The sequence below is a fragment of the Gambusia affinis genome, linkage group LG17 (genome assembly GCF_019740435.1).
Source record: "Gambusia affinis linkage group LG17, SWU_Gaff_1.0, whole genome shotgun sequence".
NCBI lineage: Eukaryota > Metazoa > Chordata > Actinopteri > Cyprinodontiformes > Poeciliidae > Gambusia > Gambusia affinis.
In genome coordinates this window covers 18,447,937-18,471,090 of record NC_057884.1, presented here as the reverse complement: position 1 = coordinate 18,471,090, position 23,154 = coordinate 18,447,937, and the positions used below count along the sequence as shown (strand labels likewise).

Below are 23,154 nucleotides of genomic sequence, written 5' to 3'. Positions count from 1 at the left end.
TCCCTCCTTAACAACAGAGAGGGACTGTGGGCATCAATCACCGCTAACTAGCAATCCCGTCAGACAGTTCAAAATCTAGGGTTCGGCGCATATGCGTGATAAATAAAAGTGTACTATATAGTTCAAAGATTTCATGGGAATTTTTATGGTTACATCGATCAAACTATCAAACATTTACCTATATGGCAGAAACATAGTTTGTAATCTATACACCATTTTTCTGCTTCTTCAATTAGTCCATTGTTGTTTTCCATCCATTCATCTTCCATCTTCTTCCGCTTATGGAAGATGGATGGATGTTGTTTTCCAATGTTCACAAAATATATTAAACTCATCACACTTAACCTGAGGGTTAATACATTACAATTCACTACATGTTGCTTTCATCTCATGTAGAGCTATGAATGCAAGAACAGAGTTTATCTTTATGACCCTCTAAATTTGAGGCCATACATAGTTTAAATTAAACTATGGAGTTTTACAACATTATTCAACGTAACATTACTTTTGGTAATTTATTTATGTATGTTTGTATGTCTGTATGTCTGTATGTATTTTTTGTGTGTGGTAGAGCAAAATGTTGCACTTCTGAAAAGTGTTGCATGCATAATGTGGTCTATGTTTCGCCAAGATTTGCAGGTCTTGCGCCAGAAATGTTTGCTCATTCTTCGTTGTGAAACAACTTAACCAACATATGTCTTCCGTCACATAACATTTTCCCTTGAAGAAGCTCTCAAAAAATAGGAAAAATCTGCTTCTAAAAGTCAGAAAAACAGTTCATATCATCAACCGAACAATGACAGATTAATGCTTACAATTTTAAACAGTCTTTACTGCATAAATAAAAATGACTAATAAAAAGTTAAAGTACACAGATTTTCTTTCATTTTCTTTCTTCTTTACCTCTACACATCAAGCAAGCTGCCCTTTATCTGTGTTGGGAGTATTTTTACTCGCTACTGTTTTTCTGTCTTGTCTATTACATGAAATCACTGCTTTCTTGTCTTCTTTCCTTTCATCATACAAACATTGCTATACAACATCAAAGGCATTCTGTATACTGTAGAGACTACTTCTAGACCACCGCAGAGTGCTGCGTTCCTAGAAATATACAACTGCACAAGGGAGAAGTACATATTAGATATTCTTGATATGATTCAGTGTTACAATGCAATTTTGCGGAGGCCACAACCTATATGGAAAAATAAATCATTAGGAATTACACCACAGAGAATGAAGTGCAGATATCAGCAAGCTCAGAGAAAATTAACATGCACATGTTTAACATAAATTAACACCTGACACAAAACAAGACCTCCATGACCTCATGCTTAAATGCTTGACATGCTTTTCTGCTTCTAATTACTCTTGGGCTCGTTATTAATCCTATAATACATATCACAAATTTTTTTTAATGCCTTCACTAAAAGGTCTACCAAAGTCATTTCCAAGACATTTTAATTGCTTTATGCCTCTTTATGAAGTGTAATTTTTGTATGACCGCCTTTTTCCAGATGTTCTTGCTGAATAGCAGTAGTAGTTTCTACTGATACCAACGGTTTAGAAGTGGAATGGTAGAGAGTGTAACAATTTTTTATCAACAGTTGTACCACTTGGGTCACTGGAACAACTCATCTGCTTAATTCTGAATAAGCAGCAACATTCTGAATATAGTAAAACTCATGCCCTTTCTGAAATAATCTTTTTGTAAACTATGTAAATCAAACCACCTTAAGCATCTTCCGAAAACATCTTTTGGAATTTTGTAGCAGATTTAGCTTATTTTGATACATCTTTAAGCTGCAGATATCAATTTTAGAGCACAACATTATCTGTTTAAGAAATAGAAAATTAAAAAGAAGAGCCTTCCACAAGCAAAACAAATATTATTTATAGTTGCAGCGTACTCACACCTTAGATATGAGACTATAGTTGCAATAAAACGTTTTTTTTAGTAACATTTTACAACAATGATGACAAAATTAATTATGTCAACAGATTTTGTCTTTTCATATAAAACAAACAACAATATTTAACACAATATTTAAATAGTTTCAGTGCTTTCCTATAGAATGTAGATAATTACCTTAACTGAGTTTACCCAGATGCAATCGAGACTTTAAATTCTGGCACATCCCAAACATACTGGGCTTGAAAGCTCAAAATGATAAAGCAGAGAAACATTTAAGCACTCTGCTCAGCCTTCCTGTTATCTGCTGCAGACTTGCTCTTTTGAATAGCATGAATGTCTCAACATGTAGAAACTATAGTTTCCTTATGGCTTCTAACATCTCTATTTTAAAATCTTGAGTCCTCTTCTGATAGAAACAACCTCTAAATGGAGGCGTGTCGTTAACAGTAAGTAACGAGTAAAGACATTGTGTTCACTGATCATAAAATGATTGGATATTTCAGTTTCTAACCAGCCAGTCATTTGTCAAATGACAAAAGCTGAAAATGGGCCAATTTCATTCAATAGACAATTGCTTTATGTGTATTTCTGGATGAAATGACTATTTTTGTGATTTTCATACCCTTTCTGTGGAGCAGCAGGTTTGAGAGGCTGAGGAAATAAAGGATGCTGCATGAGCTAGAACCTGAAAAGGACAGTTTGTTCGAAAGCAAACTGCATATCCAATTTAAAAAGTAAATGAACAAATACAATCATTTTGTAAATAATGATCAATGGAAGGTAACACCTTTAGTTGCAAAGAAATGCAAAGAAAAGCCTATATTTTGTCATTGTTGCCATTTTCTACTATTTTAACTTTGTAAGGTTTTCTTACATAAGTGTTATTATTGCTGTACATGGTCCAATTGAATAAATAATATAAAACAAAAAATTGAATACATTGCTGATACCATGTGCCATTGCAGTCATTGCTAATCAGAACCAAAAAAATCTGAACTATTTTTAAACAATATTATTTCTATTCAGGAAGGACTCAACAATACCAAATCAGGACATTTTAGAAAATTACTTCATCATGCTATAGATTTTATACCACTGAAAACAAGAACATTTGTCTGATCATAGTGTTGGCTTTAGAAGATCAACACAATTAATACTAACAAGGACCTTTCAGGAAATTACTCTGCGTCTTTGTAAGTTTGAAGAAATTGTTTTACGAAAGCATAACAAATATAATGAAAATCTAGGCCCTTCAGGCATTCAGCCATTGAAGCATATTCTAAATAAATGAGAATTCTACAAAAAATGTAAAATTTTGGTGTCTCAATTTCAAATATACTGGGGCGTGCTGTGGTGGCGTAGGGGATAGCGTGACCCACATTTAGAGGCCTTGAGTCCTCGACGCGGCCGTCGCTGATTCGATTCCTAGATCCGACCGACATTTGCCGCATGTCTTCCCCCCTCTCCTTCCCCCTTTCCTGTCAGCCTACTGTCATATAAAGGACACTAGAGTCCACAAAAGACCCCCTGGAGGAAAAAAATATATATAAAAAATTCAAATAGGCTATACTTAATTTTTTGGGCTTGCATTGCTTATTTAACTTGAGTAGGCAACCCATATGCTTAATATGGCACAAAAAAAAAATACCATGAGCATGGGAAAAAACTGCCTGGTAACCACTGTGCACGTAGTGTGCCCCTTCTCAGTCAAGGAGGTACCTTAGGCAATACTTAAAGCCCCAATCGGTGCTCTTTAAACTTGTCATCTCCCAGGAAGCCTCGTTTAGCTGTGACATACCCCCCACACCTCTTCTTTCTTTGTCTCTCCGTTCACTCTCATCTCTGCACTGCCTTGAGAGGCTGAAACATGATATTTCAAGCACCTTGTTTATGCCAAGGGGTCTTTCCCTTTCTCTTCCCTGTCTTTCATTTCCTCCTTTCTCATCATCTCTGCTTCTTCCCATTCTCTCCTTTAGCATACTGCAACCATTCTCCAAATTGCTTCTTACAGTTCATGCATTTAGAAGGAGCTCTGTGCGTTAATACCTCTCTAACTGAAAGCCATGTAGATAACAAGCAGTACCCATGGTAAGTTCCCTTTGCTTTTTAAGAAAATTTTATACCACTGAACAAATCTTATTTCTTCCCTTATTTTTTCCAAACCTACTTTTGGTCTCCTGTTCCTCCTCCCTTACTGCACCCAACTCAAGTACTCATCTCTTCAGTGGCCTCTTCAAAGGTAAAACAGTCTGTCGGCACAACTTCAGGGGAAGAGGACCGCACCGTCGATCAGACAAGTCAGCACCTCCATTGCATGCGGATGCGTCAGCACTTCAAATATACGCACCAAGGCGCACAAAACACACATGCACATGTCAGCACCTTCAACAAAACACACACACACACAGGTCCACATGTCATTAGGGAGGTCCACATGGCTCACATAAAAACGCCGTCCAGCAGGAACAGAGCAGGAGCACCGAGGGAGGAAACTAAAGGTCGAGGGGTGAGTTACAGCAGAGACAGAAGAAAGGAGGACAAAGATGATCTCTGCCACAGAGAGAGAGAGAAATGTAGAAAATAGGAAAGATATGTGGTTTAATATTCACTTGAGAGTCTATTATGTGAGGTGAATACATATGAGCATGTTGTGGCTTCTTCATCAGCTTTGTATTTATTCTCAGCTCATCTATAGCATATTTTGACACATCGCAAACAAAAACATCAAAGCTTTCTGACACAATGTTCTGTTGTAAGGATTGCTTCTTTCCATCTCTTCTGTCACAGTCTTTAGTTAACATACTTAAGCACATTTCTTCAGATATCTACCATAAATAAACACTTTTCACTGTCCAAGTCTCCTCTTTAATTTCTATTTTAGTGGGGATACATTCAGACAGTGGGAATAAAACACAAAAATATTTTTTTTGAATATCTAAAAAATATGTAAGATAGAATACGTCGGTTCAGGTTTGAGAAAAAGTTTCAAATATCAATTTCGTAATTTTATTATATTTTTTCAGATGTTTAAAATTTAAATAAATTCACTCAAAGTAACTAAGAATTTATATGATATCACTCCTAAAAATGTATGTAAAATAAATCAGAGTAAAAAAAATAAACTTAAGTTATTCTTTTTGTTAATTGATCAGAGTATCTGGGAAATTGTACTTTCTAATGTGTGACATTATATCATGTTAGGTATAAATGTAGCATGAGACAGAAACTTAGTACTTTCTCCCACAATGTTAAATGGGAAAGCCATGAAAACATGTCATTCACATCAGAACATGTCAAACACAAAATAGCTGCTCACTTGAACTGGCTAATATCTACCAATGAAAAACAAAAGAAGCCAAATCCACATGTTTTGTAAAGAATATGGTCAATGGTCAATTTCACAATGGCTTTTCCATTTATTGTATTTTATGTTTATTATAGTCATTGTTGCTAATGTGAAAAACCTCAAGAATATTGCCTATTTTTTTACATGTAGTATAAAATTACTCTTCATTAAATTCATGTTAAGTAAAGAATAAGTTAACCTTTGAAAGATAAAATAACTCAATCAAATTAAAAAGCGGTAATGGGAAGCTATAGAGCAGATACTAAATGTACCATTGTTAACAGCTAATGGCATTCATACAGCGATCACAAATTGATCACATATTTGGTTATGTAACAAAGATCCTAAAGCTCAGGGTCAGAAGAGGGGACATGATGGTGGAAATGACAGAAAGTAGGGAAGGAAATGTGGGTTAATGGCAATCAATACCTTTATCACAAAACTCAATAATAATACTGCAATGTCATGTTTCCCTGTTAGTGTACAGCTCCACATTCAACTCTACATCACCTTATCAAAAGGTTGATCTTGCTTCCCTCCAGTAATTCTCATCTTACCTTTTCAATATATTTTTTTTCATCTAAGTCACAATTTATTTATTTTTTCCATTATCATGCATAATTGCAGAAATGATGCAAAAGTATAAAACACAGGGTGGTTATCCAAGAGGACAATCTCAAGAGAAGTGAAGGAAATAAAGAGGCAGAGGAAGAATGGGTTATTTTTGGCAGACAAGGATAATAAACAGAGATGTGGCACCAGAAAACGCAGCCACAAGAGGAGACAGAACTCAATTGCCAGATACAAACAGCCAGAGGAGAAGAGGTAACAGAAATGGCCAACGGAGAGAAAATGTATGATATCATAAGAGAGGGGGTGGCAGATCACAAGAATACAAAACTTCATGTAGGAGGTTAGGTTGGAGATGGCATAACGATTAGAAAAAAGCAAGAGGTTGAGATTGGGGGGGAGGGAGTTGGTGGGACAGAGACAGTGTGAGAGAGCACTAAAAGAGAACGGAGAGGAGAGCCTGAGAAGGAGAGAGCCTATACCCGGATCAATGGATAGCCTGTCCTCTGCTGTGTCTGCATTTCCTCTGGGCTCTCACACTAAGGCCCTCTAACTACACTTGGGAATAAGAGTGAGTGTGTGTGCGTGAGAGAGTGGGTTTTATTTTTGTGCCCATGCTCATGTGTGTGAGGAGTGAGAGGAGATCTTTCTCCACTGGTCAATTCTGTAAATCAGAGGTCAATACTTGGTCTTTCAATGGAAATTTATAGCTTTTTACAGAAACCCACAAATTTGAATCTTTTTCAACATTTAGACTAAACGCTCTGTTGGAATGATTAGAAAATTCTTGGCGTGTACAAAAAAATCAGCTCATGAAACAGAATTAAACTCAAAATTGGATTCACAAGAATGAAAGAATGATTATCAAGTTATAAAGGCATCTAAATAATTGGCAATCAGTGTAGAATAAGCAATTTCATGTCTGTTCCACCCTTACATTACGGATGTTATGCTTGTCCAATAGAAATATGGTTCAAAAACCAAAAATATAATTAAAAATGTCCCAGTTTTATATCTTCACAAATAGAATAGTGGTTCATAAATCTCACATTGAGTTGTAAAAATATCTCTTTTAACATATGTTCAATTCAAATTTGTCCAAATGTGTATGAACAAATGAAGAACTACTGTATTTCTTACTTAAAAACGAAAGTCTCAAATATAGATGCAACTCTTTGTACAATTTAAAGCATCCACTTTCTGGGTTTCATAATAACATCCTGGACTGTTTTCAGCAGATGAGTTCACATACTTACAGTGAGTAGATAAATATACCAGAGACAGGGTTTTTTTGGCAATAAAAGTCATGGCAACTAAACATTTTGAAAACCTCAATAACCATGTTTTGTGTGATCATTCAGTATCCAATGCAACTGATATATCTGGTTGTAGTTGTACAGTAAAGTTAGTAAGCAGAAGGGTTATTACATCAAATGATTTTTTTATGCCCGAAAAGCTTCACTTTTGTTGTTAAGCCAAGCCAAACAATGCATAAAACGAAAGGAACGATGAATATGGAATATAAATGGGTTTATGTCTTTCAGGGAGTGAATGTGAGTATCGTGGCATGTGCAGGCTTGAGGCAGTTTGGCTGACCCTTCTGAATCCTCTGCTCACTATGACTTACAAGAAAAAAATTTATGATGAACGTATCATCCGCTGATCTGATTTCAAAGCCATATCTGAGACTTTTCTGCTTACTCGCTGAAAAAATGCCTACTGAACTTTTCATCTCTTGCTTTGTTAAAATGGAAATTTTACTTGAGCGAATGAACATATTTAATGGGCTTCAGAAGGAAAGACAGCAGTCTAAAAGAGCAGTAGTTGCCTTCTTGCAAAATCACAGAAGCATCTGTAATGTGTAATCTCCAAAATCACGGGACTACCAATCAATTTAGTCACAGCCGACTGTGGGGCGTCCTATTTGCCTAACATGAAGAGCTGTTCCATTGATTAACCTCAGAGAGGATTTCTGTGATTGGATGCAACTCTGGTTTAATTCTGGACACATGGCATTTGGTCAAAGATAGACAGCAGACAACTTGCAGGTAGTCAGAGTACACGAGAAGGCGGCTGCGGCCACACATTTGACCTGCACAAGGGTATCAGCTCACAGGAGTGTGTGCAGGGGGAAAAAGAGAGATGGGGTGAGACAGTCTGTGACGAGGTGTGTGCATGTGTGTCCTCCAGCAGCCATGATGCATTAGTGTAACCGGATGCCTCTCCTCCCTTGTGAGCCCTAACCTTGAGACAGACAGGGAGGGAGGCTGGCTGCAAAGGCATATTCTGTTATAAATGAAGCTGTCTTCAGTGCCAAATTTGTTGAATAATAGGCAGCTCAGATACTTCAAGTCATAAAAAGACATTTTAGCAAAAAGACCATTTAGTGAATTACAAAAAATGTCAATGATGAACTTGTTAAGCTAAATATGCAAGTCTGAAAACAATTTGTTGCTTTACTATACAAGTTTTGGATATTTTTGTGTAAAATCTTATATTTCACAGTTTGTGGTTTCAAATTCAAACTCTATAACACTATACAGCCTCTGTTATTACTCAGTATGTCAAAGAGGATCAAATCATTTCTTGTTCAGATATATCTCAGTCGTCATTTTCTGGTACTAGCACAATGGCTCACCACCCAGAGCAGCACAGTCCAGTCATGATGTTGGCACAAGCCTCAATAAAATATAATATTCTAAGTAGTAGTGGTTGTTGTTGTAGTTTCCCTATAATCAATCACCCATTACTTTTGTCTATAAAACTCCAAATTACATGGCATTAAATTAAATTAAGCATTAAATTAATAGCTGTTTTAGTCTTTTTTAAGGGATCTAAAATTATTACAAATCACAGAGAGGATCATTAAGACATGTTTTAAGAATCATTAATTTTATTCCTCAATACACAAAAAATCTTGGGGTGGGGTTGAGAGCTTCAGAACAAAGACTTTTGTCAGGCTTCCATGCAATCAAAAAGCCACTACTGCATTTGTCACGAAATAAACATTTTAAAAATAATAATAATAATAATAAAAATTTAAAAAGCAACACAACAAACATACTTTGACTTATTTAACTCTAAATAGTATCCTACTGACTTCTGAAATTGCAATACATCTGTGTTGCATTCTGAATATGTTTTGACATGTGTTAAAACACATAAACATATGTTTTTTAACATATGTTTAAAATGGTTTGTGCTAATTACAATTAATCTTGCACCCTTTTGCAGCTAGCCGATTAGCACCAACAAATAATTACACAGAATTCTTTCTTAAAACATAAAATACAAATTTTACTTTCCTGCTAGACTCTGAATAAAGCATTAGCAGAGGGAAGACATTGTATTAAACCCTTTTTCAAACTAAATATCATTGTGAAAAGCCATGTTATGCCTTGGAGCTTTTTCCTTCATTAAAAAACCTGGGTCATTAATGGCCGAAGTATAAAGAAAATTACAGCTCAAATTCCTCAACTTGAGGAATTCCTCATTTCATAATAATAGGGTTTCATTTCCCATTTTATTCTCCTGCATTAAATAATACTATTCCCAGAGCCCATTAAGATACTTAATCATCACCAGATGAAATACACTCTGCCAAGATAATTATGGTCGACGACATTCAGTGATAATTCACAGATAAGACCATTTATTTGTCTTCTTTTCTTTCTTTTTTTTTTTTACCTGCACCTTTACGGTTTCACTTGGAGCTGCCAGACTCACAATTCTCTCCTAGTTGTCGTAAGCTTACAAACAAGAAAAAAAGAGGACAAAAGGAGATTAAACCACAAAAAGAGACAAAGGGTATAAAAATAGACAAGAAGCTGGAAGAACAATAAATCATTTACAAAGATATGGAGGGTAGGGTCACTGGAGGTTAAATATTCATTATAGGTATCAAGTCAAAGCTTTTAAGTCTTAGCGGAAAATATTTTTATTTCCCCCCTCATTCCATGTTTATGTTTGGTGGATCATGCATCAAAACCCATGTTATAATTCTTTTTTTTTCACCATCTCAGTAAGGACCTGTTCTTGGGTGCCTGTGGCACTGTCTGAGGTTGCAGTAAGTCCTGCTGGAGCCACCATCGGTATCCAGGGCAATGTGAGACACATGGGGGAGAAGCATTCACACTCACTTTAATTCTAAGGAAATTAAATGAAGCACTGGTTATCATTTTATTCACGCAATTAAGCTGCCAAACTGGACATTAGTTGTGACATTTGTAAAGATAAATTGCGTAATTCAAGTTTTAAAAGTCTCATCTTTTCATTTTACAATAAATGAACCGAGAATTTGTGTGAATATTTTGGAACAAAAACAAGAGGATACATGTTGTTAAAGACAATAGCTTTGAGAAAAATGCCCCTCAGTTCTTGTCTAATTTTCACCTGTTGCCACCGGAATCACAACAATTCCCACTTCTCTGACAGTTTTTCACCTGCATTATTCGTTTCCTTCTGTGTTCTTCCGCTCCCCTGTGTCACCTAATTTATCACTCCCCACATCTACTCTCCTTTCCCATTTCCAACCCTCATGTGCTCCTACTTTTTAGCCCCCCATCCATCTCTCCCCAATCTTGTTCCCTATTCCTTCCTCCTTTTTCTCACTTTGTCTCCCTCTCTGCTCTCCGCTGGGTGTCCTGTTCCCTCTCTCTCTGGGACTGCCAGACCTCCTGACGGCTTAGTATTGATCCTTCTATCTACTCACTAGCTATCTCTCTCTCCTTTGCTCTCTGTCTTTCTGACTCACTCTCTCTCTCACACACACACACACACACACGCGCACACACACATATTAGGGTGACAAGATAAAAGGGTCTGTTATGCCCCAAGGCAAAGCCAGCTAAACAAGAGACCAGAGGCTCTCAGTGTCTAGTGTGCGTATCAAGAACAGAAACACTTAACAAACCCAAGGCAACAGACTTACATCCATATCTCTGACAAGAGCTGTCCAAATTACCATTTGGTATATTTACAAGCTCACTTTTATCCAAGAGTTGTGCTCTGCATGAAGAAATACATATCAAGAATCCTGGTGGTCTGAACATTCTTATTCTGTTGCCTCAAAAAGCTGAAGGCAACAAGAACATTTATTTATTTATTATTTTTTTTGTTTCTTTGAAAGAAATTTTCTGGCTAATAGTGCTATTTTTAAATGTTTCCTTTGGGCAGAAATACTTGGATAACAACAAGTTCCATGTGGTTTTGTTTATATATTAAAAATAAAAAAAACACTGTTCAACCAAAGCAGTCTTAGAGAATGTAGATACTATTACATAAGAAAAAAAGAGAAAACTGAGATTTGAGTACAAATTTGCTGTTGCGGATGCCATTGCCGACTTGTAAACACCTCAAAAGTTTGTTCACAATTTCTAATGCGCCTGAGATCAGGGTTTTATGATGGCTTCTCCAAACAATGGATTTTATTGCCCTACTTCCTTGTGCCTAATTTGGCATAATGCTGAGAGTCATTGTCCATTTAGACATGTAAGTTTGTAAGCTTTAGCTTTGTAGATGATGTCTTAGGTGAATATTCAAAGTCATTATGCTAACTTGTGTTTTGGCATGATGTTATTTTCTCACAATACTCACACAATTTCTCACAATTTTGTTAAGTTCACTACTCACTCCTGCAATAAACCCTCAAATAAGCATACTGTAGTTAAGCACGTACTTTACAGTAGAGGTTGCATTCTCCATGCCAAATTTTCTTCTTTTTCTCCAATGTAACAATGGTACTTTCACCCAGACAGCTTAATTTCTGTTTTGGTGGGCCCCAGGACATGTCTCCAAAGATGTTGATATTTGAGTGTATTTGCAATTTTCTGCTGTTTTTGAAGTTATGGCTTCTTTGTGGCTGAACGGTCTTTCAGTTTATGTTTTTACATAAACTGAAAGAAAATGTACCAGTCTTACCAAAATGTATTTTTTGGTAAGACTGTGATCTGTTCTAAAAAACAATTTGTGAAATAAAAAGATATTCTAGTTGTATTATGTCAAACAGTGATTTTTGCTGATTTAATTGGAGCACATCATGACCTTGAGAGTTTGGAATGCTACTTTGTAACATAAGAAAAGAGAGGATAAAGAAAAGAAACATCAGAAAAGCTCTACCTTACATCAAGCAATAAGAAAAGATTTAATATTTGGAGAAAAAGAAAAAAAGGATCTCTAAATAGTTGGTAGGGTGAAAAATACCATTGAAAGATCTGACCGTTTACATTGGGTATCTTTTCCCCATGAATTAGGAGAGTTAGGAGAGAATGTTTTATATTTGTAATAATATTCAATAAATTAAGAGATGTGATCCAATTAGGTTTGCTTGCCAGATTAAAAGTATCTTTTGAAAAGCAATCTTTAAGCAGGCATTAGACATATGTTTCATAAGCTCATCGTCCTGTATTTAAAATGTTTTTCTGATCTGATGTATTATTTAAAATATTAGCAACAAGCGGAAAATTATCATAATAAAATAAATAAAAGGGTCAGAGTTTGGGTTAATCTATTTAAAGTGTTTCACTTAGTGAAATGAGTCACTGAAAACAAATAACTTTTTAATCGTATTCTAATTGACTGAACATGACAAAGCATATTGTGATTTCATTCTGTTTTGTGTAGCTGTGTTCCAAAATTAGTGTCCTGTTTTCCAGCCGTCATACTGAAGATTTAAACTGTAGTGTTTTTGTTCAGAGCATATTTTTTAGAAGTCAAACAACACATATTTCAGATGGGAATACAAGCCTAACTTTTCACCGTGCCAGCCCTTATGCCACACCGTACACTGTGCGCTCGAAGCTAACAAGAGTCTGTCAGGAATCGATATCTGGCATGAAAAATGATGTGACTTTCAGCTGCCGTGGACGCATCAATCACACCATTAGCATCAGCTCATCTCTCGACACCAACTTGGAGTCATCCTTCCCGCCCTCCCCTCCATGCTCTCTCCTCAGCTATATACCGTTTTTCCTCTCCTTCTCCTCTTCATCCAACCTCTCTTTCTCACTCACTCTCTCCTCCTTTTTCCTCCCTCTCTCCCTCCCTGCCAACTCAGCGGATGCCCCTTGTCACAGCTCCTATTTCAGCCTTCTGAAGTTTCCTAATTGATCGCAATTAGAGCTGCTGCAGAGCAAAGCGATGAGGAGGAGGTGGAGGAGGAGGGAGGAGAATGGGTGGGCACAGAAACTGAGATGTGGACAGAAAGTGAGCGTGCATGTGTTTTAAATGACACATGGAAAGTGATAAAAATTAATCATCTACTTTTCAGGTCATATACACTGCATATTGTACAATTATTGTTGCTGCTGGACTAAGTTTGACCACACATTGTTTTTATTATGGGTTTCAGAAAAGGTCAGACAATATTATAGAAAAAGCCAGATGGGAGGAGAGGACAAAGAAGAAAGACATAAAGAAAAATGATACTAGGTAAAAGACAAAAACAATGGTTAAGTGCACACAGATTGTTGGATTGGTCCTGTTTTATTATGTTCAAGAATTGTTTTTATGCATTTGAGTGTGTGTCAAAGTGCAAGAACTTCTCCATTGAAGCAGTATTTAGATTTTAGTAATGCATACAATCTAGGGTGGCGATGTGGCATTAATTTTTGAACATGTTTAGAAAACGTTTTTAGCAACAATCAGAATCTCTTTTTAATCAGTGAGATAAGGGCTTAATAAATCACAAGCTTGTTTAAAAATTCTGCAATTAGTTTAAAATGTTCCAATAGGAGTTGAAGTAATAATAAGTAAGTAAATCTTTAATTTGATTACATCTATTCATTAATTAAAAAGAAAAGACTCTAAGAAATCACTTGCACAGCAAAAAAAAATGAGTGCCACAGTTAAAGACCTAAATTTAGATTAAATAAATGAAATTGATCTATATTTTTTGTTGTTATTTATTGATTCTAGTCTCTAGAAGCGTTTTTTGTAATCCATAACTTGACCTGTGTCCCACATGACAGACCTCTATACATCTCAGCCATTCTACAACCCAAAGTAAGTAGTGCTAAGGATATAAAAACTCAGACGTAAACAAAGAAAATGATAAAAGTGCATGAAAAACAACTTTTGCCTGAACACGTTTGGAAAATTTCTTCAGAGGCGGACTGGAACTTTTTTTTTATTTTTTTTTAAAGAAATGTGACAGCCGAGGGTGACAGACAGAGTGAGCAGAAGATTTGTAATAGGCAGATAAAGAGATACATAGGCAGAATGACAAAGAGGAAGAATAACAATGGTGCCAAAGCTCCTTCCATCCTTCTTGCAAACATCACTGATCCCCCTTTTTCTCTCATTTAAATTCCTTTCTATTGTCATTTCAATCCAGGCCTAACCCCCACTGCCTGGCAAATACACACGCACACAATCACTCGCAAACACTCACGGACATTAGAGCGCACATATATTGACCTCCGGCAGCAAGCGGGACAATCCCAGGGCGCAGAGCTCACACATCTCTGATAATCCTTATCAGTGAGCACACGCTGACAGTGTCTGCTGGAAAGAGAGGCTCAAGTTTCACCAGACTGCAGATGTCTGTGAGACCCTATCCATGCTAACGTGGGTGGGGGAATGGGGAGCAGCTTGTCACCATACATCCCCACTCTTGTCAGCCACACAAGGGCAAGCAGAGTAGCACGGCGCTCAGCTGTGCCTTGTCAACATGTATTGTTGACATGGCTAACTTTATTCTCTTGCTCGCCTAACACGGTGCAAAGACTTGTCAGCAGGCATGCTGATATCAGTAGTGGCCGCTTGAAACATACTCAAGGCATCTAATAGCACAAACAAGCCTTGAGTGGAATGTGTAGTCAGCGTGGTTAGGACATGGTTCATTATTACAAATTTGGGGCGCATCATTACCTTGTCAGCACCTCCTTGTCAGAAATGAAAGCTGATCCTAACCTAAATACTGCGGAGGCAAGCGGCAGAGGAATTTTCTAAAAGCAGAGCATTAATAAGTTTGTATAATTTCTTTCATTAATGCTCCAGTAACGGAAGATGTATAGTCAAATATTGGAAATAAGGACAAATTATCTAGCATGTGCTGTAGATAAGATACATTCCATTTATCAACCAAATCAGCAAAATCAGAGTCGGAGTTCCAGAATTAAATGATTTCCCAAAACAGGTAATTTAAATGTAATAGAGTGTCTGAGTCAGGAGTCAAATAGACCCATGACAGCAATACATTTACTGCAGAGTGACTGGAAATGTAATAGAAAGAGCTTTGACACAATAGACAAACAAACAACAACAAGCAATTTATTTTAATTTTGACAAAACTTTACTGACAAATACAATGTCAAGAGACACATTTATTCAATCATAATGTCACGAAGTGTGGGGTGTGGTGGTGAGGCAGATGCCGTAGACCCAGATTGAAGTAGATGAAAATTAAGATTTAATGAAGAATACCAGAATAAACACAGCCCACACAATCCAAAATGCCAGGCAGCACGGCCGAGCGGATACCAAGGCTCGACGCCGGTAGCAACTGGTAGAACGGAGGAAGAGACAGACTGGGCACACAGACGACAGCAACAAGACGCCAATAGAGACAACAAACGAACTAGGACCCGAAGAGGAACAAGGAACACAGGTGGGGTAAAATACACAAGGAGTAATCAAGGAAACGAGACACAGCAGGGAGCAATCAAAGGGTAAGCCAGGACAACAGGGAGACTCAGAGACAGAAACTTGAAATAAATACGCAGAAAAACACAGAACATACATAATTATATAAAAGATATAAATTATTCCTGTATTGCTGTAACTAAATGAAAACTATTACCGCCTGTTCTTTCTGAAATTTCCCTCATCTACATCTCTTTGTTTAGAACGTTAACTAGTAAATTCTATTAAGAGGAGTTACTGAGAAAAGTGAAAGAAAATTACCCATACTGAATAGGAGGAAAATTTATCCTGACACCTGACATAATGAGTGAACTTGGAAGACGTCTCAGGTCATTTTAAATCCATTAGGACAGAACAGGCTTTTAGTTAACACACACACACACACACACAAAGCTCTCCACACTTGTTGGTGAAACAGCGGCTGACGCAAGCACTAGCAAAGATGAAGAAAATAATTTTTAAACATGTACTTGTCATAATTGTAGAACCCAAAAGTCAATTTCAAAGTCAGTTTAATGGGACAACTCACTTGCAAAGGAGAAAATCAGGAAGTGAAACAGACAAATCAATGCCAATATGATTTGAAAGGAAAAGATGAATCTGTGTGTATGAGGGACTGCATGCATGTGTAAAGGTGATTCTGCCGCCCATGCAACCCAGGGAGATCAAAACACAAACACTCACATTACTGGTGACCCGTCCAGCCCCCCTGCCAGTGACAACCATCAAAAACACCACCACACACAGACACACTCATCAGCAGGGGATCCATGCACTTTGCAGAGATGCATGTCAGTGGGAACTGTTGCGCTGGACATAAACAGAAAGGAAGGGTTGCATCTCTATGGGCTGTCTCACATCTACAACTGATGGAGGCTTCTTTAAATGCTAAGTGAATATTTATGAGGCAGAATATACATCACTCTTTTAGCTATTCCTTCTGATCTCCACTCCCTAAGACCAGGATTGTATTGCAGAACCTTTTAGAAATGATAAATCAAATGGCCAATTTAATGCTTTTCAGCAGTTTATTATTTAGCCCTCTGCTTATAACACTGGAACCCTTTAAATGAAAACAACAGTAATGTCAGCTCATTCCCCTTGTAAAGTTGCTAATTTATACAAACTGTGAAGCAAATACTTCATACTTCTTTATGCCATCTCCCAAGTCCAATAAAGATAAAAAAAAATAAAAATAAGATTTCACATCTCATTTTATCTGTAAAAAGACATGTATGCTGATCTGAATTTTATTTCCTCTAAAGGTTATTTCTTTATACCTATTGTCTGCACACTATGAGCATGTGAAAAAGTCTAGTTCCTCGTTTGTATAGACAATCCTGGCCAATGAACTTGATTGAAATTCTGCAGCTCAATTTTTTTTTTAAACAGAATTTTGATTGGTTGATTAGCTATTTGCTATTTTACAAGTTATTAATTAAACTTGAAAATTTATTTTGGACTGATAAGGAGAATAATTATTCTCTAAATGTTGACAAATCTGAGCTAAGTTTTTGGCTCTTTATGCCTGTTTACATCCTGCCCTATCCACATTTTCAATACTTATCCTTAGTGCCTTCCCGTTTTATTGCATAAAAAGTAATTTCTTTTACGTTTTTTGCACTTGTGGATTGCATATATATATATATATACAAGGGGAATGAGCTGACATTACTGTTGTTATATATATATATATATATATATCTGTGTGTGTGTGCGTGTGTGTGTGTGTGTGTGAAAACAGATATTATCATTATTATATTATATTATTAGAATACATATTAATTTGTAAAATACAAATTTCCATGCTGTATTGACAATGGACACTGTTAAATCTCAAATTCTGTAAATAACATTCCACTTCTGAGAGATTTTTTTCAGTGACAGTGTATTTGTTTCCTCATCATTTTACATATCCAACATTTCTGCATTTTGCTTGTTTCTTGTAAACATGCATCACTTCAACCACCAGGGCACAAGACAGACGATCCCGAGGGAGAGAATAAATTCTTGAACTTGGACTCGATTATGGCAATGGCTGAAAAGAGATTCTCAGAGTAATTATGCTGCATTACACCTGTTTTTCAGCATAAGCCTAGAGCTTCAGCAGTCTACTGGTTAAATCCACTGGCACAGGGGAAATATGAGTGGGGGCAAAGCACATATGCAATGCCTACCAACCCACCTCTCCCCCCTCGTCCACCACAATTGAAGTCAAGCTGCCCAAAAGCAAGGCTCATAAACTCCCGTTTGTTGTCTGCAGCAGTCAAGTGGAAAACAATTTGCATTTGGTAATTCTTTATGCAAATATTCTTCATTTATGTATAAGTCTATTATGAACGACTTCAGGCAATGTTTTTAATAATTCATTTTAGTGATATTTAATTTTAGCTTCAGCTCTGAATGAGTGAATAAAAGTGTGTATGCATACTATCCTTGTTCAAAGAAGTGCGGCAGGCTTGGTCTTCCCTGTATGTAATCCAATAGTCCTGAGGTGTCTGAATGCGCTGCAGTGGCCTGCATGGAATCTGGATATCTGTCTACATATGTGTCCATGCCGTCTGCATATTTCGTGTGTGTGCGTGTGCATGCGTGTACAGGCATCCCAGAAAGTTCCTCCCGGGTGGAGGGTAATATCTGCATTCCAACTTTTTCTGTATCTGGCTGTGGACACATGCATGTCGCTGGCATTTCTGGTCAGAGGAACTTTATACGGCTCCCCAGAGTTCTTTCAACACCGATAGCTCCACACACACACTCAGACTCACACATCCTTCTGCTGACACATGCATGTCACCACGGCAACCAGATACAACCTAAGACGTGATATTGGCAGAGTAGCAACAGTACCGGTGGTCACAGAGGCTCCAAACATGCAGATTTCTCTTAGTCATTTTAAAGAAAAACACTTGAGAATCTTGAAAATTCTACAAATCTTAGAATGTAAAGTTATAATTATTATGTACCAGTTGTTGTACACACCGGGGTTTTTTTTTTTCTCACACATGGCTAACTTTGTTAACTTGAAGTTGAGTGTTTGTTGTGAATGTAAGCTGCTTCAAAAGAATAAAAGATTTTGGAATTGATGGAACAAAATCATAAAGTGTTATGGCAATAGCTTATACCGGTAGATAAGATTTTTTTTATTATTATTATTATTCACGGATTACACTCTAAAAAATAGTGAAAAGTTCAGAAATACAGAAAGGGAAAATCAGGAAGGGAAAAAAAAAAAACTTTCATTTATGCAAAAATCCAAAGACAAGAATTAGACTTACCATAGACTGGGGTAGATGTTGACTCCGTCTTCCTCTTCACCCTGTCAGATAAAACATAGTCAGTCATTACAGTCAGTATTTGAGTCTAAATGTATCTCTTCTGAAAAATGATTCAGCAGAAGGTAGAAAAGAGGATTTAGTAACTAGCCACACAGCTTAACAATAATGAGTTTCAGGATAGCCAGCCACAATGCCTAACAAAAAATTAAAAAAATATAAAAAAATAAAAACTTCAATGTTTTCACATTTTGTCATATTACAACTACCAACTTTAATGCATTTACCGACATGTTAAGACAGGGTTAGATAAATTGGTGAATAACTGTGTAGTTGAAGGAAAAGAAAAACTAATTCTTCCTTTCTGTGAGTTATCTCTGTGTAGTCCAGCTTCCTTCCACAGTCCAAAAACATGGTTGTTAGTTTAATTAATCTCTCTACATTGTTTTTATGAATTGGTTTCTGTTATTCTTTGACTGATTGTCAGCCTGTTTAGGCTGTATCCTGCATCCCAATCCCAGTCCCACTGGCGACCCCGCAAAGATAAATGAGTCTAGATAATGAATGGATGAAAAAACGTAGGGCAAAATTACATCACACTTTTCAGATTGTGTGAACTCTTCCAACTTGGAACTCAAACATATACATTTCTGAATTTCTGAATAGAAATGCAGCATCAGTTTAGCCTTTCAGCTATCTAATAAAAATATTAAAATGACAAAAAGTGGACTAAGGTGGCGTAAGCTCCACCACAAATGAACCAAACTTATGTAGTGATTTATAGTTGGCTGAACAGACTAAAGCAGTGTTAACAATCACACTTTTTTTTTTATTTTTTTGAAGAAAAAAAAACAACAAACAAACAAAACAAAAACAATTCAAAATAATGTACTACAATGTGTCTGTTTATCCCATATAGTACACATAAACACATAATATTAAAAAGTTGTAAAGTGACAACAGGAACACAATGTGTTAACACTCTTGCAAGGCCTTGTAGCATCTATTGTTTTCCATATCTTTGTTTATTCAGCTATGGACCTCATACAATGCTGGAAGGAGATAAATTGCCTCTCAGAAAATGGCACCACACCCACAAGGAGAAATATATTTTTATATAGATATAACATTTCTAGTTTTTCAGGTTTTGGTTTAGGTGGTAATGGGGGAAAAAGTTAACTAATGATTTCAATACTGAACACTTTGCAGCAGTCTTATCTCTACAGTGCATTTGCCATTTCTATCCATCTGGTTTCAATTCTTTCCACCTGCCCATCAGTCTGCAGCCTTGGCTAGGTGAGCCTATTACACGCTTCTCACACTGTTCAGTAGACACACTTCTACATGCATGCGCACCCCTTCACTCCCACAACATACACACTAGCTTTTACTTTATGGTAATTTAACTTGTCATGCACATCAGCCAAATCTGCTCCTCTGTAAAACGGCTGTTAGTGAAGCCACATCAAGGCCCTGATGAAGTGATTCAGAGTCCAGAACGAAGAGTTCCAACAACCTCTTAACCAGCAAACACAGGAAACAAACTAGCACAAAGTCTATAGCATAAATTGTGCTTTAGAATACCGTTCTAACCTCAGGAATTTTCAGAAGAACTTGGAGGAGAGTGCTAGATAAATAAAGTGAAATAAAATGCAGGTATGCAATGCAAGTCTGACTTGCTTGCTTATTTAACTCACCATACAGATGTTCTGTGAGTGGATTAGATAAATTAGAGCAAAATCACTCCACACTTTTCCGATTGAGGGTCTTGTTTAACTCTACATTAAATGTACAGACATTCTATGAATGAAAGGTAAAAATAACAACTATATGCTGGAAAATTATACACTTGATCCTATATTTCAAGATTTATTTGAGGATACCATATCAGCTAAAAGCCAATTATAATGTGATTTGTCATTGAAACAGCACATTCCTCATAATTAATCCTAAGCATGAAAGCATTAACTCCCTAGAGCAGGGGTGCCCAAAGTCAGTCCTCGAAGGCCGGCAACCTGCATGTTTTAGTTCTCTCCCTGGTTTAACATACCTGGATCAAATGATGGCTCGTTAGAAGGCCTAAGAAGAACACTGACATGCTGAAAAGGTTGTTGGTACTACCAGGGAAAGAACTAAAACGTGCAGGATGCTGGCCCTTGAGGACCGACTTTGAGCACCCCTGCCCTAGAGGATGAGAATAGACATATATATAAGACTTTTTTCCTTTTTTTTTTTTTTTTACATAATTTTTAATTGATTTCTTTTCATAATTTATCATCCTTAAAATGTTTAAATATTTTTTTTAATTCTAACATATATTTTATATTAAGTTTGATTTAATTTAACTGAATTTGATAAGTATTCAGTTAAACTAAACTGAATAGTTTAATTAGTTGCCTATCAAATTATGTGTTGACCTACCACATAAAATGACAAAAACATCCATTAAAGTTGCTGTACAATGACAAAATATCTGGGGATTTTATGAAGTATATTGCTTGTTTTTATTCATTTATCTATTGCAGCACAGAGTTAAGGGTTACCATCATATATGTAACACTGGGCATCAGTGTCTTCAAGGCTATTTATTTCTTTCCAGAAAACCTGTCCCAGGCCAAGGCTGCCTGATTTGCTTGCAGACAAAATAGAAAATAAATAAATAAAGGCAAAGTGAATTTGCTGATACTGCTGAGCTCCAATGTTGCAGGATGTGCTATCATGTGAAACATCACTTTTTAGTCAACTACACACTTTCTCTGCACATACAGTATGTTTATTGCACCTCAATCCACCTCTCAGCTTGTCTTGACCTCCTTTGCTCTCTCTCTCACTTCGTCCTACTAAGAGTTTTTTAAGCTCCAAAAGCACTTTTTGTCTATTTATGTTGTGTCAGTGTTCCCCCAGACCTTGACACCAGCTATATTACTTCAGTTCAGCAGCTCCTGAACTCTCTGTGTGACACATTAAGCTCCATACAAGCGGAGAACAAACAAATATTGCCAGACCTGAATAATAATACAACAAATGACACAAAAATAAAACCAAGTACAGCAGCAAAATAAAAATAAAAAATCCCACAGGCCTCTTTGCAGTTCCAAAGAGGTTGCATTAGCAGCTGGGATGGGAGAAGACTGAATCGTGATCATGCAAGTAAAAAAAAGTTAATAAATAAAAAATACAAGAGAATAAGTGAAAGGTCTATATATGCTGTAGCTACGAGAGAAAGGATTAAAATAGATTGGAGAGAGTGTGAATAGTGAGAGACGACTCTCGGAGATAATTACACACTCAGTATGTGTCTTTTCACCACCCCAATAACAGATCACATGGTTTCACAGCCAGACACACCAAACGTCCATTCCTATTAACTTTTAACAATACACAGTCACAAAACTATGGCACATCATCATGGGAGAATTTTTATTTTAAAGGGCAAAACTTGATAAAAATCTTTGAATGATACTGCAACATTTTGACTTATGGAATACTAAAAGTCTAATAGTAAGCTTGGTCTCTAACATTGGCATGGCTGCTTGCCTAGTTTCCTGGTCATGTAATACACTTTGCAAATATTTAAGCCGCCAGCTAAAAGATGGGATTATGTGCATGAATTTTTATGCGTCTTTTAGTCAATAATCAGATGAAAAAAGACTTAGGAAGAGTGCATGATTCATTCACTGACATACAGGTCGGCTGACGCTACTGCTGTAGCACTCATTCAGTCCACACAGAAAAGTGTGAATTCACGATCACAAAAAATTGTTTCAACTTTATTCAATATCTTCATATTGTACTGATTTTCACCAGTTACTGTAACTGTAAGACAAACCTGACCCATCAGTACCCCATATTCCTGCCTTATTTCACTTCCTGAATACATCTTTACAGCCGAGCCTGACAAATTATGTGTGCAGTGCAATAATCTCATAATCGCCATCAAATATTAAGGCTAAAAGTGGCCCAATGCAAATTGCTGTAAGTATACAGGTAATGTAAGATTTATCTACATTATATACAACATTGTGATGGCACACAGAAAAAAATTCATATTTATCATAAAGAAGTTTGCAAACTTGTCCTCAAAGGAACTAGAAACTTTGATTGAATGTTTATAAAAAGTTGGTCAAAACGTGATGTCTTAGGGTGGGGAATCTAAACGTAAAGTAATAAATCACAGCTTGTGAATTTCTCTTAGTCAAGAACATGCTAGGTATATTTTTGAAGTAAATGCATCATTCATGCACCACCATTTTATATAGCACAAGCATTCTGGAATGATGAATGAAACATATAATCTGTTACCTTTGCTATACTAAGACATATCAGTGGTTTTTTTTGTTGTTTTTTTTTAACTTTTTGTACTGATTGTTTGACCATCTGGAGGCCAGAGGTAAATGTTTTATGTACAA

At 36.5% G+C, this 23,154-nt stretch overlaps 1 protein-coding gene across 9 annotated transcripts in view; it reads right to left on the bottom strand.

The window, feature by feature from the left end:
- cntfr (ciliary neurotrophic factor receptor) overlaps positions 1-23,154 on the bottom strand; it is a 358,007-nt gene that overhangs the window by 172,683 nt on the left and 162,170 nt on the right. For 7 of the 9 annotated variants that reach the window (XM_044096391.1, XM_044096393.1, XM_044096394.1 and 4 more), the window contains one exon: positions 18,749-18,789. The exons of 1 other annotated variant lie outside the window; for it this stretch is intronic. In XM_044096391.1, coding sequence (XP_043952326.1) covers positions 18,749-18,751 — 3 coding nt within the window. In that variant the 5' untranslated portion in view covers positions 18,752-18,789. Of the gene's footprint in view, positions 1-9,515; positions 9,578-18,748; positions 18,790-23,154 lie in introns of all 9 variants that reach the window. One more of the 9 variants, XM_044096396.1, reaches the window with a different exon arrangement.